Below are 13958 nucleotides of genomic sequence, written 5' to 3' on the forward strand. Positions count from 1 at the left end.
AGTAGGGCAATGCAGCATCAGGTTTAGGTTAGTCAATCATCTGCCTGGACCCCAGTGTCCTTTTCTGTAAATAAGAAGTTAAGCTGTGTGACTTGAAGGCCCTTTAAAGTCCAAATCTTCCAAATGCTATCTATCATTAAAAAGCAAAGCCAGAGAACTGACTATTAAACTGATGAGCTAATTAACATACATGAAACAACTCACGAGCAATACAAAGGACAGTAGAATATTGAATGGGAGGCAGTCTGGTGTAATGCAAAGGGCAAGAGGCTAGAGGAATTGAGACACCGAATTCTTCCTCTGCATTCTCTGGGCCATGATTTTCTCATCCATATAATGTGGGTATACATCCTGGATTCCTTCCAGCTCTTTCAGACTCTGATTCTATTGAGGAAGGTGAACAAATTCAGTTTTTTGAGACATCACCTATGGGACAGCTCTTTTTTAGGAACAGACTGGCTTGCAGAAAAGACAAGAAATAAGAGATAGTTAAGAGAAAACTGACCTCAGTATTTGGAAAACCAGTAGAAGGTCCTATTTGTTCAGTCATTTTTCAGTCATGTCTGACTCTTCATGACCCCGTTTGGGGTTTTCTTGGCAAGGAAACTGGAATGGTTTGCGATGTCCTTCTCCAGTTCATCTTACAGATGAGGAACTGAGGCATATAAGGTTAATGACTTGCTCAGCGTCACACGCTAGCATTTGAACTCAAGTCTTGCTGACTCCAGCTCTGGTCCTCTATCCACCCACCATCTAGCCACCCAAAGTGCTATAGAATTGGTAATAAAACATACCTCTCCTCACACAGTAGAAGCAGGGTACAATTAGGACAAAATATTATATACATTGTCAGAAGATGTTTCTGTTTAACTGTTACTGTTATAAGGTAGGGAGCAGATGTCAACCCCTAGGAAACTCTGGGCCCCTACCTTGCTCTCACCAGCAGTTTCTAATTGGCCTTATTCCTGGATGGAAAGTTACAAGGCTGCAACTTTGTTCTTTTAATCTCCCATCAATATTCCCTTCCTGCAGTTTGGTTCTTTTGTTGACCCCACAGGTAACCCTGGCTTGGGGCCAGGCCAACAGCCTGCCTCTGCTTGGCTAGAGGCAGCTTAAACCAATCTTGTGGTTTTACCCACTGCTCCATCTACCTACCTACCCACCCACCCCTCCTGAATTTATATAACTCCTGTTATAACTGCCCTCTCTGGAAATCCTGGTACAAAGACAGCCAGGTGCTCCAAATTGCAATTCCTTGACCCTGAATAAAATGTCTCACTAATTTACTGACCACCTAGTTGGTCTGAGTTCTTGCATACTTGACACAGGGAAGGGTCTGCTTGTTGGCACCCCCCTCCAATGACTGATATTTTAAAAAATGCACCAATAAAACATTTTTTAAACAAATGAAGAAAAGAAGGAAAGAAAAGTTAAGGGATAAAAAAGGAAAGAAGATAAAGGAATAGAAGAGGAATGAAGGAAAAAAGAATCATGAGATCACAGATTTAGTCTTAAGTGACTTTTAAGGCCCTCTAGTACATCTCCCCCATTTAACAGATGAGAAAACAGAGGCTTAGAGAAGTCAAGTGATTTGGCCATGGATGGTCACACAGCTAGTGTTACAGGAAAAAAAAAAAAGGTGTGAAATCAAGTTTTCTTGAAGTCAAGGCCAAAAATGGAAGAAAGAAAAAATTTAAAAAGAGGGAATGGAAAGAGTAGGGGGAAAGAATGAAAGGGGGAGGGAGAAAAGAAAGAAGAAAAGGAAACAAAGGATTTGAAGAAAAGGTAAGAAATGGAAAAAAGGAAAGGAAACGAAGAAAAAGAGGAAAAGAAAAAGGAAAGAAAGGAACAAAGAAAAGGAAAGACAAAAGTGAAAAAGGAACAGAGAAAAAAGTAAAGAGGAAGAAAGAAAAAGAGAGGAAAAGGAGATGAAGAGGAAAGAAGGGGGGAAAGGGAAGGAAGAGAAAAAACACGAGGAACAAGCAAAGGGATGGTAAGAAGACGTTTTCTCTGTAGAGCTTCAAGCTTCTCATCCTCCCAGGTAGCCCTCATTCGGCTCCGCCCGTCCGGCCTCTGCAGGCAGCAGAGCGGGCTGGGAGGGTCTGCGTGGGGAAGAGGTTGGGGGGCGGTCTGCGTGGGGAAGGGACTGGGGGGCCACAGGCTCTTCACGGGCCAGACGCGTTTGACGACACCGCAACAAAGACAGGGTTTGCGGCTACGGGTCCTTTCCCTAAGGCACAGTTGGCCGGGCACGCCCACGAGCCCTTCTCTCTTCTCGGGCGCTGCGCTGGCGCGCGTTCCCGTCCAAAGCGCCCCCTGGCGGTCCTTTCAGGCGCGCTCCCAGGCCGAGGGAAGGCGGGTGGAGGGGAGGAACGCCGTGCCCGCGCGCGCCGAACATGGCGGCGGGCTCGGAGGAGGCTCAGGCTTCCCCTAACTAGCTGTGTTGAGGGTAGGCGGGTCCCCTCGGACTCAGCCTCGCCCCGGCAACCGGGTAAGCCTCCCCCTCTCCAGTCGAGACATAGGGAGGAGCGCGTCCCCTGGGGAGCACGGAATATCGGGGGCGCGTGGGGGGAAAGACTTGAGCACACTCTAGGTAGGCCTGCGACCGCGAACTGGGGGGTCGGAGGGGAAACGGCGTGCACGCGTGCGCGTGCGCACTCAGCCTGGTGCTTCCTTGGGATGCCGGGGTCCTGACGGTTAGGCGGGCGCGTGCACGTGGTGTGGGGGGCGGGGCGGAAGCCCTGAATGGGCTCGTCTGTGACTGGGTTTAGGGGGTCGTCTGAATGGCCACCTATGTGTCCACTTTTGATCCGTGTTCCCCACGCTCACACTCTTCAGCCCACCTGCCTTCACCCCAGTGCCTAGTATCCTCATTCATCCATTGGATTATTTAACAAACGTCTGTTTCAGACTCTGGTGCTAGTACTGAAGGCTGTTACAAAAGTAAGAAAGGCCTCCAGAAAAGAATTGAGAGTCTAGTATAATGTAAGGTTGTATACCTGCTTCGAGGCTGTATTACTCTCCACCCACCTCCCAAATTGTGGTCTGATCAACTAACAAACCTCCATCTTTTAGTGGCTTCTTGTGTTATCCTTCCCTGCAGTTTAGCTTTTTAAAAGCAGCCTTCAGCAATAAAGCAATTTTTTCTCTGAGGACCTGATTGTCAGATTTTAGCTAGCTATTGTTAGATTTTTGAAGATATGCAAAAAGCCCGTAACAGTTCAGGTTGCTTTAAAGGGAGCTGTTCCAGTGGATGTTGGGTGGCTCTGTGTCAGTCATTCAAGCTTCAAATACGTGACCTCCCCCACCCCCAGGTCTATTCCAGCTTTTTGACTCCATGATTTATGGTAGAAATTTGAGTACCCTTACTTAGGTGGGAAAGACACCTGGAGGTGAGAAGGGACCTTCCAAGTTGTGAAAAACAGGGTTGATGGCACATTGTCCAGAACAACCCTACTTGTGTGGGTGGTAGCAGAAGTATTATTCATTCTCATTTGACAGATGAGGAAACAGCTGAGGAAGAGGGGAAGTGACTTTCCCAAGGACACACACTTAATAAGGGGTAAAGCTGCTTATTTAAACTTGAAGTCCAGGTCTTGGAAAAAAGCCACGTTGGTCCTCTTGAGATAGAAAATTTTAAGCATGGTGGTGTCTTAGAATGCCTTTCTTTCCCCTGCCCCCTTAGAAGAATACAGGGACATTTGCAGTTTACAGAGTGCTTTCATAAGTTTCTCTTAGGCTTCTACAACCTGAGATGTAGATGGAGAAAAGAAGCCATGTATCCTGTCACCAGTTGTCAGTGACATGGGCTAAAGGATAAATGAAATCCATATACACACACAACCCCCTCTTCTTCCCTTCTACCCCCTGAAAAAAAGAATACTTTTATCACAGTTGTTCACAGGCACTGAGACAGACTCTACAATTTTGTCTTTTCCCTTTTTGCTGCTGGTAGAGGAAGAGGAGTAAAAGAGGGGTCTGAACTGAATCATTGGTCTAGAGTGATTAGATTCCAAGAAACCAGATGGATCCTTGGCTGGATTGTGTCTCAAGTAGTAACATTTCTTGCATATGGTTCGTGTTATATACCCTTCCTGTGATTAAACACTCTTATTAGACATACTGTACAGGCTTGCATTGTACAAAATATATAATCTCGGTCATCTTATCTCAAAATAGATTATAATCCCTTTTTGCTCTTAAGTAGTCTAATTTGTTTTATATTTATTTGTATACCTGTCTTAATACCACCATCTAATTGTAATGTCTTTGAGGGCCAGGACCTAGCCTTGAATTTCCAGTGCCTACCATTGTGTGCTACACAAAATTTTTTTAGATGGCATCTGTGATTTCACTGGTCTGGGTAACTCATAATAAGTAAACTCCCTCTTCCAATGCAGTTCAGCACCCATTCTGCAATTTATAATCTTAAAACAGTTGCTCAGGATGCTAAAGTTAAATTACTCACCCAGGGTCATACAGAGACAAAATTCTAGAACTTAGGTCTTCCTGAACTCTCAGGCTAGCTTACTAACCACTATTCTACACCTCTCTGTTTGTTTGTTACACATAATGGGCCCTTCATAAATGCTTATTGAAGAAACCTAAACCAACTCAAGGACATATTTCTGAGTGTCTTTTGATAAATATTAAGTGGATAATGAAACATTTTCATTTGCAACAGCCTTTCATTAAGGGGTTATCTTTTCATTCTAGATGGTCTTGTACAAATTAATAGCAACACTGCACGATGGTGGACCCAGAAGAAGAGGAAGCTATGGAAGAAATTACATTTAAAAGTGACACTGTGCTGTCTGATGTACATCTAAATATCCCAAACAAAAGGCATCTCATGGTTCGTCTGAATGCTGTTGGCCAACCTGGTAAGAACAAAAGGTTCATGGCGAATTACTGGTCTCATGTGGTTGTTTTCTATTTGGTTTGATTTACCAACCCACCCCTGAGAATAGAATCATATATCCTGTTTTTAACACTGATTGGGGGAAAGGAAAGAGTGAGGAGTTGTTTAATTAGCAACACAATGATTTGTTCCATGAGAAAAAGGCAAGTTTTTTCTTGCTGTGGTAAAGTATGGTACAATGGAAGAAACCTTGAATAGAAGACCTGGGCCCAAATCCCAGCTCTTCTCTTTATGACTCAAGTGACCTCATCACTTAACCCCTCCAGGCTTCAGCTGTCCTATCTGGAAAATACTTAGGTTGGAGTAAATGACTTCTGAGATCCCTTATCATTTTATTGTCTCTGGAGATAAAGAACTACTGGCCACCTCCCATCTATATAACTACCCTTCGTTTGAATATAGAAACACTAGGATTAGGGTTTCCTTACCTTTTCTTCCAAATAGCTCCTTTGAACTTTTCTCAAAGAGTTTAAGTTCCAACCTTTAACATCCATCCCACAGCTATCATCTATATTGCAGGGGTTCTTTACCCAGGATCCATGGACCCCCAGGGGGTGCAAGGCTTCACCAGATTGTAAACAGGTCCATGACACAAAAAGTTAAGAATCTCTGACCTAAAGCCTCTCTAAATTTCCAGGCCCCTGCAGTTGTGGAGCCCTGAATTGGACAGGGCCTTCATAAAGGTTTAACTAGTACAGAATGTAATTCGAGCATTGCCATGAGGTTCCTGTATGCTATATTCCTGTTTGTGCATGTCATTATCATGCTTTATGTCGAGATGTGTTCAGTGATATACTCTTGAACTTACTCTTCTGAAATTTCCTACATTAAGTAGGTCCTGTTTTATTTGGTTTTATCTAAATATACCTTGTACTTGCTCATTAAAACTCATCTCAGTTTTTGACTACCAAATTGCAAAGGGTTTAGTCTGTGCTGAACCTATCCTCCAAGTTATTTGCTGGGTGAACCCTGTGGGCATGCATGCTATTACTCCAGGCTTTCTCTTTTGTACTATCAAACTAGTCTTTCAGATATCTTAGTAAGGAAGTTAGCACTTTCCAAGAGAGAGGTCTTCCTGCTTCATGTTTGTGTCTGTTTTGTCTTTCAGTTTTTCAGTCTCAATTCAAACTTCTGTGGAACAAAGATTCTTGGAAAGATACTCAAGTTAAGGGTAAAAAACAAAAAGACATTCAAATAGAAAATACTGTACATGATGACAGAAGTGTTCAGGAATCCTGTGGCAAGAATAGCAATGGTATAGATTTTCTGAACAGGAATGAAACTCAGACTCACCCTTGTATGAGAATTGAAGCTCTATTAGATAATGATGGTGACTTGGAAGTGGTAAGAAGACCACGGGTTTTCTCTGAGGCAAAACAAAAGGAGCCATCAAGAAATAAGATACATCCTAAAATTCTAACCCAGGGAGCAGAAAATTTCAGTGAAGAAGAGCAAGAAAATATCCATCACAGTATGGTTAAGATAGGTAAATATGCAAGAATTATCTATTCAAAAACTATATCTGTGTCTTCTGTAAGATTGTAAAGACATTATCCAGTATGTTATCCACTTCCCCTTTATGCATGGACCCATTTGATAAATTTCCACTAACTGGTTATGTGACTTTTGACAAATTACTTTACTTTCTTGAGCCTTGGTGCCTGGAAAAATGAGGTGCTGTTGATAAAAATAGAGTTGTTAACTGGCTTAGGGGAAAAGATGATGTTGCATTTGGGATCATGGCAAGATATATTAGTGATGATATCCGATAAGCAATTAGGTGGAATTAAAGATTCTGAGAGAAGTCAAGGTTGGAGGTGAAGATTTAGAAGACCTCTGCATAAAGATAATATAAAGCAGGGCAGTGTATCTGGTATTCCTTCAATAAAGCCTAGTGACTTAAAGTCTCAAAAATCAAGTGTGCCTCAAGTGTGGGAAGAAATGTTAAAAACCTGCCTCTGTAGTGTTCTGACTGTTATATTTCTGAATTAAAATTTTTAGATCCCCCTGAAAGAGTATATTCTATTAAAAATAAATGCATGCTTAGTTGCCCTACCTACCAATCACAAATTCATCTAACCCAAGTTGCTAGTGGCCAATATGTTGGAAGTATAGGGTGAGAGGAGGGGTGCTATTTGGTTTTAAAATTACCCTTGCATCAGGCACTAATTGCCACCTTTTTTCCCCACACAGTAATAAGCCTAGAATATGTCCACTTGTAAAATTCAGAGCTGTTATTCTTGCCTGTTAGGTACTTATCTTGTGAATGAAGAGCAAAAAAACCCCTAACTTTTGAAAATCAAGATTCTCTTTCTCCTTAGAATTAGATTTGTTCACCTATTACTTTCAAAGAACATGTGATCATTTTTTAAAATTGCAATTTAAATCTGATTCTAACATCTCCTAGGTAGTTATGGTTTCATTCTGTCCTCATTTCACTGTAAGTGTTTTTGTTTTTGTTTTCCATTCTGCCAGAGCACACCATGGCCACCCCTCTGGAAGATGTTGGCAAACAGGTAGGTGTGTTCTTTTGTTTTTTGCCTCTAGCATCTTGGAACTTTCCTTAAAGCTTGACCCCATACTTTTCTTGTGCCCTGAAGGTGTGGCGAGGAGCTTTCCTTCTAGCTGACTACATCCTGTTCCGATGTGACCTATTCAAAAGTTGCACTGTGCTTGAGCTCGGGGCCGGCACCGGGATTTCCAGCATCATCACAGCAACGGTTGCCAAGACTATTTACTGCACAGGTACTTTGTGTCTCCATTATTTGAGGTAAAATAGCAGTATTCTTAAAGAGTGTACACAAACTGAAAATTGAAAGCAAGCAGCTATTGATTTTTCTTCTCTATTACTGTGGCTTTATCTCTCGCCTCCCCCCTTACTCATTCCCCCAGCTTGATTTTGATCTCTATTATCAAAGTGACCCTGAAGCTTTAGATCAAAACCAAACCGAAACAGGACTGTGGGGAGCCTGTGCTCTTATCACTGTCCTACCAATTGAGAAAGGAGAGAAGTGCCAGAGAAATGGAGGGAGCAGGAGAAGACGGGGGAAAGGGATGCATACATTTCCTTACCAAAGGGAGAAATGTGGGAAAAGATCTTAAAATCATGCAACCCTTTTATTAGCAAATTCTATAACAAAATTTGGGTTTGGAAGTCTATGATGAACAGTTAATATATACTAGCCTCTCCTTCCCAGTTTTCTATAAATAACAAATATTTACTTCTCAAAGAGTAGGCTAAGTAAAAACACAATCTTGAGGCAGCTATTCAAGATGATTGTGTTTAATTTTTCTTTTTATCACATATTTAATATTAAACTGAGCAGGCAGAATTTTCAGGTATTTCAGAATCTCTGAAGAAAGTGTTTCTGTGCCTCTTCCAGGTGAATCTTAGCATTTTTGAGCTGAAAGGGACATAGAGGTCATCTAATTCAATCTCATTTTACACATGGATAAACTGCCCCCCCCACAAAGAAAGTGGCTTATCCAAGGTCACACAGTTATTTAATGACTGTGCTGTGTCTAGGACCCAGTTCTCTTGGCTCTTAGTCAAAACCTCAATATGTTGTTTTTAACTTAAGAAAGGACTGACATTTTCCTGCCTAAATTTTTGTGTTTTGGAATCTCCAGTAATAGAAGAGTGTTGTGTGGATCACTTACCATCTTGGATTTTCTAACGTGTAGTGGTGAGTGGGATAACAAGGCTAGAAGGAGTAATTTGGCTACCTGAACTCTTTCCCCCTCACCTCCTCTTGCTGCAAACAATAAGCCAACTCAACACCTTGAAAGAATATTCTCTTTCTTGTTTGTATTTGGGAACCAAAACATTTTATTTTTTTCCTGAGGACATTTAAATTAAAAATTAAGCAAGTTACTGTTTTGTAAAAAATAATTCTTTAGGAAATGTGTCACTTAAAATTTCAATAGTAGACATAACTATTTGACAAAAGAATTGTTTAGATCTTGTAACCAAATGCTACAAACCTATATTAATTTCAAGTTTATTAATTTTGATTTTGGTTTCTGAAATGAGATCCTATGATTATATAATATTTCTTGCCCAAATTAATCAAAATTTTGAATAGGTCATATTTTCTATAATTCAAAATAGCAGCAAGAGGAATATTCTTTGAAACTTCTGACTCTATAAACATTATATTAAAATTCTTGCCATTATTTATCAGAGACTCAATATTCCCTAATAAAGAGGATGTCAAGAAGGTTCTGTATATTATTTAGAAGAATGATTCATTTCCAAGATAAACCCTTCCTTATTCCAGTCTTTTCTTAGCAAACTTTGAGAATCCTAGCTTGAGTTGAGCCTACTACAATTTGTTATTCTTAATCTCTTACAAAATATAAGAAAGACAACTTTTTAATCTTTTCTCTTTGTCGTAGTGTCGTAAGACAGATCAGATCATATGGTTGATTTTCTTTATCAAACGCAGAACTATAGAAGTACCATTGATTTCTTGTACACAGATTATTAAAAGCACTGATATGTATTTCTGCATACATGAATAAGAGTCTTTATTTTCCATGTGCCTCAGATACAATGTAGTCTCAATTGAAAATTACTTTAAAAAAAATTGTAGCCTCATTAGGTCAGTATGATTGCAGCAGATGTAAGTTCCTGTTGAAACAAATGAGAAAGACCGTGTCACAGAAGTGACTTAGAGACTTTCAAGTATGAGTGATGGGAAGAGCTAATGGTGAGATAATATAGAATTTTAAATGAATATTTTAATTTGATCAGTGACTAAATAATAGCTGTTCTCACTCTGATTAGCTCTCTTTTAAGCATATACTTTAGTATAACCACCATGACAGTTCTTCATTACACTCAGAAAAAACAAGAATCGTAATTAAGGTCATTGAGTTATCTCTTCTGATTTCAGAAATGAGATAGACTGGAGAATTTTTTCTGTACCTTCAGTGCCCTTTCCATATATAAACATCGGGTGGTCTTCTATAATTGTATTTTATTCCTATCTTTAATATTAAGACTCTCCCCAAATTAAGGCATTAAAATATGAAATGTTATCATTTCTAATACTGAAAAATGCTTGTAAACATGCACTTTCAGATGTGGGTGAAGATCTCCTGGCTATGTGCGAACGGAATGTTGCCCTAAACAGGAACCTGACTGCAACAGGAGGTGAAGTTCACTTGATATTTTGCACTTGTGTGAGAAGGTTTTTTTTAAATCTGGTTTTTATTTTGTTTTGTTTATTGGTAAAAATGAAATAACACCATTCAAACTTTTTAATAGTGGAAAAAATCACTATACAGTGACTGTAGATGTTAGATTTCAACTTTCTTTGGTATATGCTACCAGCTAAGTGGAAAAGAGATATTTTTCCAAGTTATTAGATTTAAATTTATTCAGCTTATAGTGTTTCAGGAAGATTTTTTTTCTGCATGTATTGTTCTTCCCTCTCCCAACTTTTAATATATGATTTGGGATTTTTTTTTTGCCCAATAGGAGGTGTAATTAAGGTTAAAGAACTGGATTGGTTGAAAGATGACTTATGCACCGGTAAGTTTGCTTTCTTATTATTTTAAATATTTGCTTCAGACCTTTGAACTGACAGCTCTTCCTTAATATAGTTACAAATCATCTACTTTGAAATGATTACTGGTTTACTTTTTCTTTTTTTATTCTTTGTTAAAAGGGAAGTCTGTTTTGAAGGGAGAGGAGAAGAGATACATTGGGAAATGGATGTGATATAAAAGTAAGATATTAAAAAAAGAGAAGCATTTGGAAAAAAAAAGAAATTATTCCTGAATAAGTAATCAGAGGCTCTGCTGTAGTTTGAAATAATTATCATCTTTGCTAGATTTACTAAAGACAAATATGGGAACAAAGTGACTGAGAGAGAAAAGTGCCCATAGTCCACAATTTGGTGAATAGCTGAAAGGGATCTAGACTTAAATCATATTTGTGTCTCCCTCTGCTGGTATCACTGTGCTCTTCACATTGTAGTTACTTAGTAGCTGTTGGATTAATGAATAACCTTGCCCAGTCCTTGTATTTTACAGATGAGAAAGCTGAGACCCAAAAGGATTAAATGACTCCCAAGGTTGTATAGATATTTAAGAAAAGAATCAGGACTAGAATCCAATTCTCCTGACTTCCCAGTCCATTTGAGCTTCTTCTCTGTTAAGAGTTATAGCTATTTGGCAGGTGGGTGGGTTTTCTAAAGTATCTTCAGATGTAGACTCTGAGTCTTTACTTCAAAATCAGCACATTCCTTTATGGGTCATTCCTGCTACTTTTTTTTTCTTTTGTCTTCTTTTGCTAAAGAATTTGACATTTTTTTTTTGATGGTAAGGTATAAGGATGGGAAAGTTGAAATCACTATGCTCTCTTCTTTTTTCCTTTTTTTTTTGGTAGATCCTCAAGTTCCTTTCAGTTGGTCTGAAGAAGAAATTTCTGACTTATATGCTCATACTACTGTCATAATGGCAGCTGATGGTAAGGAAACATTACTTCATACAGAGGATTTTTCATATGCTTAGTATAGTGTGACTCCTTGCACTTGCTTTTCTGAATTACAGAGGTGTTTCCAGACTTGATCATTACAGGATCAGGCAGTTCTGTAGCTCAGTGATGTACTAGTTCAATTCTAAAAACTATATGTTTCTTTCAAAAAGTGCTCTAAATCACTTTTTTCTTTTTTTCCTGTTTATACATATATATTTTTTATTTATTTTGTTTATATATTTATTTATTTTCATTTTCAACATTCACTTTTATAAGATCTGGAGTTCTAAGTTTTTTCCCTCCCACCTTTCCAAGATGGTGTGCAATCTGATCTAGGCTATGCATATGAAATCATACTAAACATATTTCCATATTAATCATGTTGTAAAAAATTAGAACCAAAGGGAAAAACCACAAGAAAGAAGAAACGACAAAAAAAAAAGAGAGAAAAGTATGCTTTGATCTGCATTCAGACTCCATATATCTTTCTCTGGATGTGAATAGAATTTTCCATCATGCATCTTTTGGAATTGTCTTAGACTATTGCATTGCTGAGAAGAACTAAGTCTGTCAAAGTTGGTTCTCATACAGTGTTACTATTACTGTGTACAATGTCCTGATTCTGATCATTTCACTCAGCATGAGTCCACACAAGTCTTTCCAGGTTTTTCTGAAGTCTGCCTACTCATCATTTCTTATGGAACAATAGTATTCCATTACATTCATATGCCACAACATTTTCAGCCATCTCTCAGTTGATGGGCATCCCCTCAATTTCCAATTCTTGGCCACCACAGAAAGAGCTTCTATGAATAGTTTTGTACATGTGGGTCCTTCTCCCTTTTTTATGATCTCTTTGAGATATAGACCTAGTAGCAGATATAGACCTTTGCTGGGTCAAAGGTTATGCACAGGTTTATAGCTCTTTGGGCATAATTCCAAATTGCTCTCCAGAATGGTTGGATCAGTTCATAACTCCACCAACAATGCATTAGTGTTTCAGTTTTCCCACATCTTCTCCAATATTTATCATTTTCCTGGTTTGTCATGTTAGCGAATCTAATAAGTGTTATGTGGTACCTCAGAATTGTTTTAATTTCCATTTTTCTGATCAATAGTGATTTAGTGCATTTTTTCATATGACTATAGATAGCTTTAATTTCTTCATCTGAAAACTGCCTGTTCATATCCCTTGACCATTTGTCTAATCACTTTTGATTAGAGAAATGCAAATTGAAACACCTCTGAGGTACCATCTCACACCTATCAGATTGACTAATATGACAAAAAAGGAAAATGATAAAAGTTGGAGAGGATGTGGGAAAATTGGGACATTAATGAAATGTTGGTGGAATTATGAACTGATCCAACCATTCTGGAGAGCAATTTGGAACTATGCCCAAAGGGCAGCCAAACTGCATATCTTTTGATTTAGCAATACCATTACAAGATCTGTGTCCCAAAGAGGTCATAAAAAAGTGAAAAGGTCATGCATGTACAAAAATATTTGTAGCAGCTTTTTTTGTAGTGGCCAAGAATTGGAAATTGAGGGGATGCCCATCAATTGGGGGATGACCGAATAAGTTGTGGTACGTAAATGTAATGGAGTACTATTGTGCAATAAGAAATGATGAACAGGCAAATTTCATAAAAACCTGGGAAGACTTATATGAACTGATGCAAAGTGAAATGAGCAGAACCAGGAAAACATTGTACACAGTAACAGCAGCATTGTATGATGACCAACTATGAATGACTTAGTTCTTCTCAGCGATACAGTGGTCCAAGACAATTACAAAGGACTCATGGTGAAAAATGCTTTCCACATCCAGATGAAAAGCTGATGGATTCTGAATGCAGATCAAATATACTAATTTTGCTTTATTTTTTTCATGTTTTTTTTTCCCTTTTGGTCTGTTTCTTCTTTTACAGCTGTGAGTAGTATGGAGATATATTTTACATAATTGCACATATATAATAACCTATATCAAATTTTTTACCATTTTAGGTAGAGGGGAGGGGAGGGAGGGAGAAAAATTTGGAATTCAAAATCTTGTAAAAATGAATGCTAAAAATTGTCTTTATACATAATTGGGAAAAAAAGAATATATAAAGAAAAAAGCATATAATAAATTCCACATATTATTTTCAAGCTAAAAAAAAAGACTGTATGTTACCTTTTTTATGGTAACTATTTCCATAAGAAGCATGAGAATTTTCAAGTGGTAATATACTATTTTTTTTAAATTTTTTGCAGTTTTTTATGATGATGACCTCACAGATGCTTTATTTAAAACACTCTACAGAATTACTCACAATTTGAAAAATGCTTGTACAATCTACTTATCAATAGAGAAAAGGTACGTTTGGCCTCATATTCTGTGTATATGACATTGATAACATTTAAGATTTTTTTCACAGATCAGCTAAAATTTGCTTTTAAATCTCTCTCTCTCTCTCTCCATACACACACACACACACACACACACACACACACACACGTGTATATGTATCTCTGTGTATGTGTATGTGTGTGTATGTGTATATATG

The 13958-nt window shown here is 38.5% G+C and overlaps 1 protein-coding gene across 6 annotated transcripts in view; it reads left to right on the forward strand.

Moving 5' to 3' along the window:
* The first annotated feature begins 2348 nt into the window (after positions 1–2348).
* The window catches only part of METTL22 (methyltransferase 22, Kin17 lysine), a 36390-nt gene continuing 24780 nt past the window's right edge, over positions 2349–13958 (forward strand). For 2 of the 6 annotated variants that reach the window (XM_020972986.2, XM_020972990.2), the window contains exons 1-9: positions 2349–2491; positions 4717–4883; positions 6030–6407; positions 7397–7437; positions 7522–7666; positions 10008–10079; positions 10407–10460; positions 11319–11399; positions 13666–13768. In XM_020972986.2, coding sequence (XP_020828645.1) covers positions 4751–4883; positions 6030–6407; positions 7397–7437; positions 7522–7666; positions 10008–10079; positions 10407–10460; positions 11319–11399; positions 13666–13768 — 1007 coding nt within the window. In that variant the 5' untranslated portion in view covers positions 2349–2491; positions 4717–4750. Of the gene's footprint in view, positions 2594–2920; positions 2944–4716; positions 4884–6029; positions 6408–7396; positions 7438–7521; positions 7667–10007; positions 10080–10406; positions 10461–11318; positions 11400–13665; positions 13769–13958 lie in introns of those variants that run through there. The other 4 variants (XM_020972987.2, XM_020972989.2, XM_020972988.2 and 1 more) reach the window with 4 other exon arrangements.

This window comes from Phascolarctos cinereus, unplaced genomic scaffold (genome assembly GCF_003287225.1).
Source record: "Phascolarctos cinereus isolate Bilbo 61053 unplaced genomic scaffold, phaCin_HiC Scaffold_4;HRSCAF=312, whole genome shotgun sequence".
NCBI lineage: Eukaryota > Metazoa > Chordata > Mammalia > Diprotodontia > Phascolarctidae > Phascolarctos > Phascolarctos cinereus.